General features: G+C 59.3%; 3 protein-coding genes across 3 annotated transcripts in view; all 3 read right to left on the bottom strand.

Annotated features, from left to right (window-relative positions):
* The window catches only part of OTUB1 (OTU deubiquitinase, ubiquitin aldehyde binding 1), a gene marked incomplete in the record, with an annotated part of 4,692 nt that extends 4,169 nt beyond the window's left edge, over window positions 1-523 (bottom strand). Inside the window, 1 exon segment of the mRNA XM_021383203.1 lies at window positions 383-523. Coding sequence (XP_021238878.1) covers window positions 383-437 — 55 coding nt within the window.
* A 418-nt stretch (window positions 524-941) lies between these two features.
* On the bottom strand, window positions 942-1,459 carry LOC110391373 (cytochrome c oxidase subunit 8A, mitochondrial). The gene is made up of 2 exons (XM_021383205.1): window positions 1,211-1,459; window positions 942-1,139 (listed from the first exon to the last, which is right to left on the bottom strand). The coding sequence occupies exons 1-2, from the start codon at window positions 1,442-1,444 to the stop codon at window positions 1,044-1,046; spliced, it is 330 nt and encodes a 109-aa protein (XP_021238880.1). The 5' UTR covers window positions 1,445-1,459; the 3' UTR covers window positions 942-1,043.
* Window positions 1,460-1,594: 135 nt separating this feature from the next.
* On the bottom strand, window positions 1,595-4,710 carry NAA40 (N(alpha)-acetyltransferase 40, NatD catalytic subunit; the record flags this gene model as incomplete). Its single annotated transcript, XM_021383204.1, is given in 7 exon segments — window positions 1,595-1,994; window positions 3,336-3,413; window positions 3,539-3,622; window positions 3,729-3,887; window positions 3,979-4,074; window positions 4,430-4,482; window positions 4,615-4,710. Coding segments are annotated over 7 exon segments (708 nt in total), but the record flags the coding sequence as incomplete, so codon positions are not given.
* Window positions 4,711-4,733: the final 23 nt, after the last annotated feature.

Raw genomic sequence — 4,733 nt, 5'->3', positions numbered from 1 at the left:
CTATGGGGGCCTAGAGAAGCTCCCTGTGGGGCTGCGGTGGTTGCACATGGGGCTCTGAGGGGATCTACAGGGAGCTCTGGGGCCTGTGCAGGCAGCAGTAGGATCTCCGTGGGGCTCTATTTAGGGCTGCAGGACCGCTCCGTGGGGCTCCGTCAGGCTCTGCGGGGCGCTACGGGGCCTCTTTAAGCTCCTATGGGTTCTCCGCAGCTCCCTATGGAGCTCGGTGGGTCCCTGCGGGGTTCCGCGCGGCGCTCCGGACCGTGGGGCCCTCCGGGCGGATCCGACCCCACAGTGCAGGGCCGGGGCCGGGGGTCCCTTCGCGGAGCTGCGGAGCTCCCGACCGCCGCGGGGCTCAGGGCCGGGCCCGGGGCCGCGCCATTACCGTCCGCGTCGGGGCCGAGCGGCTCCGGCTGCTGTTGAGGGACCTCCGCCGCCATCTTCCGCCGCTGCCCCGCCCCGCACTGCTCTTCCGGGGCACCGGCGACTGAGAGAAGCACTTCCGGGGCAACGGCCGCCCCGCCGGAAGCGCGCCCTGAGAGACAGGACCCGCCCCTCGCAACCGCGGGGATGGGAAGCCACGCCCCCAGCGACGGAGCCCGCCCTTGGCAACCAGCCCAGCCCCTGGCAACGGACACGCCCCTAGCAACAGGGAGAGTCCCTAGAAACGGGCTCGGATCCTGGCAACAGGGAACGCCCCTAGCAACCAATCTGACCCATAGCAACAGGAAACGCCCCCTAACAACGTGAAATGTCCCATAGCAACGGGGAAGGTCCTGAGCGACGGGACACGCCCCCATAGCAACCAATCTCGCCAATGACCGCCCCTAGCAACGCGGGACAGCCTCTGTCAACCAGCAAAGACGCCCAAATCTGCAGTGTGACGTCACGTAATGGCATCACACACATCCCCCCATACACACACGGAAGAATCGAAGGAGACGGACGCGGCATAAGCGGCCTTTATTGGGGAGGGGGCGCCCGTAGGCCGTGGTCCCAGGGAGGTGGTCCGTGGCGGCGGTGGTCCCAGAGCGACGGGAGAAGGCTCACTCCCGCTTCTTGTAGTCCTCGAGGTGCGCCAGGACCCAGGCGGCGGGGCCCAGGCAGGTGACAAACATGGCGAGCAGGCCCACGACGGTCTCCTGCGGGCACAGAGGCAGTTAGAACCCTCTCTCCAAGGTCACTCCCTCCCCGAGACGTCCCCCGAGCTCACCGCGGTGCCCACGTGGTGCTGGGGCGGCCCCGAGACGAACCCGCGCGGGGCCGAAGCGGGCCGGACGGCGGGGCGCAGCAGAGAGCTGGCGAAGCGACCGAAAAGCGGCATGGCAGCAACGACCTGAGAAAGGCGGAAGTGCAGCCGCACTTCCGGCGGAAGGAAGGAGGCGGGAGCAGGGAACCACTTTGCGCTGCTATTGGTCGATAGGTATGGCTTCCCCAAAGCGCTCATTGGGGCAGAGCTCTGGGGGCCACACCCCCTCCGCGCAAGCCACGCCCCCTGCCGCTTGGACGGCCGAGCGCCGCAACGAACGCCGGGAAGTTTCTTTCATTACTCGGGGCCGCGTGCGCAGGGGATGCCGGGAAATGTAGTCCGACAGCACAACTTCTACTGCCTTTATTCATAACGTATAAACCAAAGTGACCAAAACCGAAAAAAACGGGTAAAACTCCTTCCTAATCCCCACAGTGAGAGCCCCACCCCAAGGCACGGGGACAGAGGGGTCCTGAGGGTCACCCTATGATGGTGAATGCTGCCTGAAGGCCCCCAAAATATGGAGGTGACAAACGAGAGCGCAGCCAAGCCAGCTACCTGTTCTCAACACGGAACCAGTTTGGCGGATTCGGGTACAGGGGGGGCTCAGTGGCAGCAGGTGCCGCAGTGCCCGCCCGTGGGGAGTTGGTGACTGTCACCGAATTTCGTCCTCCGGCTCAGGACCTCGTAGGAGCAGTCGTCCCCGCAGCAACCGGAGACACTGGGCGAGGAATCGTCAATATCGAACCTGGAGGAGAGGGGCCGGGAGGTCAGCAGCGATCCCACGTCACCCCCCCGGGGACCTGCGGCCTTCTGGCCTGGGGGAAAGGAGGAGGGAGCGGAGCCGGGGGAGTTCTGATTGAGGGAGTGAAGCGCTCGCGCAAGGAAAGGTCAGAGGGGCAAAAAACACCAACAGGGGTAAAACCCATAGGCCACAGAGTGGAAAGGGGGCTCAAAGCTCCCCAGAAGGGGTTATAAAGCACCTAGAAGGGGGGAAAAAAAAAAAAAGGGGTTTGATCAACCTGCGTGACAACAAAAAAAAGGAGGCTCTAAAAACCCTCAAGGAAAAAAATGGGGAGCTAAAAAAAATAAGAAACAGGAGATAAAAACCTAAAACCTTCCGAAAATGGCTCGAGCCCCCAAGATAAAGAACTACGAGACCTCGCCGCAAAGCAAACAAGAAACAAACCACAGAAGAGCTAAAACAAGTCCCCAAAAATGGTCTTGGAAGCACCCAGATAAAACTCGAAAGCCTCACACAAAGGGTTAAGCCCAACCCCAGGTAGGGGCCTCACCAGAAAGGGGCCCAAAATCCCCAAAAAGGGGCAAAAGCTCTCACTAAAAATGGCCTTTAGAAGAACAAAACTGACAACCACCACCCCAAAAAGCAGAAAAGAGAAACCTTACTCAGAGAAGTGGGAAGAAGCCCCAAATGGCCAAAAAATCTCACTGAAAAGGGGCAATAAAAGCCCAAGACAACAAGGACCGAAAATCCCTCGCTGAAAGGGGTCTGCAAAACTCCCAGGAAAAAGCTCAAAGCCCTCAAAACAGCTGCAGGCTTTCAATAGAAATAGCCCAAAAAGAAAAAGAGAAAAAACACCACATAGAAAAAGGCTGAAAATCTCCAGAAAGGGTTTAAAAATCCTCGGGAAAGGGCCGGAAAAGCCCCACAAAAGAAGGCAACCCCATGGAGGGCTGAGAACTCTCCCTGAAATCAGAAAAAAAATCACTAAAAAGAGGCAAAAAAAAAAAAAAAAAAAAGAAAAAAAAAGAAAAAAAAAGAACAACCCCATGAACACTGGAAACGGGCGAAAATCCTTCACTGCCTGAAAAATGGCTCTGAAAAGGTGCAAAAACCCTTCGGGAACTCCTAAAAAAAACCCCCGAATCTGCCTCAAAACCCGCAGCTGGAGGGGGAGGGAGGGGGCCCACGCACCCACCTCTCTTGGCTGTGCCCGCCTGCCCTGTCCCACGCCCTCACGTCGCCAGCGCGCTGCAAGACAGACATGGGGACACCGCGTTACGGGAAGGGGAAGACAGGGCGAAAAGCGGTGATTTTGGGGGTGGTGGGGGGTGTTGGAGTGCTTACTGCAGTGCTTCCCGGAAGAACTGGTAGGCGCCGTGGTTGTGTTTAAAGACCGTGAGCATCACTTTCTTCATCTGCGTGCTGTGAGGATGGGGGCAGTTAGGGGGAAGGGTTAAAAAAAAAAAAAAAAAGCATGAAGACGCCCGTTTTCATCCCAAAAAGGAGCACGGGGAGCGCTGCTCCCACTCCAACACCAGCCCCGTCACCTGTTGGCCACCAGCTGCAGGATCTGCAGGAGGAACTTGCCCAGCCCTCTCCGCCGCACCCGGCTCTCCAGCTGCACTTCGTAGCTGTGGGGACAAGCCCCCCCCTCCTTGTCAGCCAGCGCTGTTTTTTGGGGCGAATCCACCCCGTTTCGGGCTATGTTGACACCAGCCCCGTCCCACCTCCACCTACCAGTACAGCACCTCGTCGCCGCACTCGACGTCGAAGCGGAAATGGGAGAAGGCGACGGGGCGGGCGCTGGGCTCGCGTGCGATCAGGAACCAGGCGCGCTCATCCGTCAGCTCGTCGCGCTTCTCCCGGTCCTTCCAGCCCCACTCGCTCTGCTCATACCTGCAGGGAGACACCGTGGCCCTGAGGTGGTCGCCAACACCCCCCCACCCCGAGTTTTGGGATGAAACCTGCGGGTTTCAGGTGTGCTTACAGCGTCTGCATGTTGGTTTTGGTCAGCTCGAAAGCCCAATCGACCGTGGCTCGCTCCAGGCTGGCAACACGCTTGCATTCGATGGAGACATTGAGGCTGTGGGAGGTGGGAGGGTGTTGGTGCTGGGGGAACTGGGGGGGAAACTGGAAGACACTGGGAAAGGACTAGGGGAGAGCTGGAGACACCGTGAGGAAACTGGGCAGGCTTGAAAAGGACTGGGAGACACTGGGATGGCGCTGGGAGAAGACTATGGGGAGAGAGGCAGACACTGGGAAGCAGCTGGGAGGGAATCAAAAGAGCTTAAAGGGGACTGGGAGGGAACGAGAGAGGACAGGGAGACACTGAAAGAGGACTAAGGGGCACAAGGAAGCACTGGGAGGCAACTGGGAGATACTGGGAGGGAACTGGAGCGGCGTGGAGGGGACTGAGAGAAGGCTGGGAGGGCGCTCACCCATTCCGGTCGTATTTCTTGAACACTGGAAAAGCTTCGAGGGGATCTTCAAGCTGCAGCAGAGAAGAGAAAGAACGCCCCCAGAAATAGGTGGGGGGAAGCAGGAGGGGCCCACACAGCTGTAGCGTGGAGCTCACCTCCAAAGGCCCCTGTTTTCACCCCGTTTTCACCCCGAGGACACTCACTTTGTTGGCAGCCTCCACCTTGGCGCAGACAGCAGCCATGGCCGCGCGCTCCTCCAGGCGCTTCTGCTTCTTCTCCTTTGCTTTGCTTGATTTCCTCTGCTCGGGAAAGGGAATTTCGC

Source organism: Numida meleagris, unplaced genomic scaffold (assembly GCF_002078875.1).
Source record: "Numida meleagris isolate 19003 breed g44 Domestic line unplaced genomic scaffold, NumMel1.0 unplaced_Scaffold355, whole genome shotgun sequence".
In the NCBI taxonomy this organism is placed as follows: domain Eukaryota; kingdom Metazoa; phylum Chordata; class Aves; order Galliformes; family Numididae; genus Numida; species Numida meleagris.
This window is presented reverse-complemented; position numbering and strand designations above follow the sequence as displayed.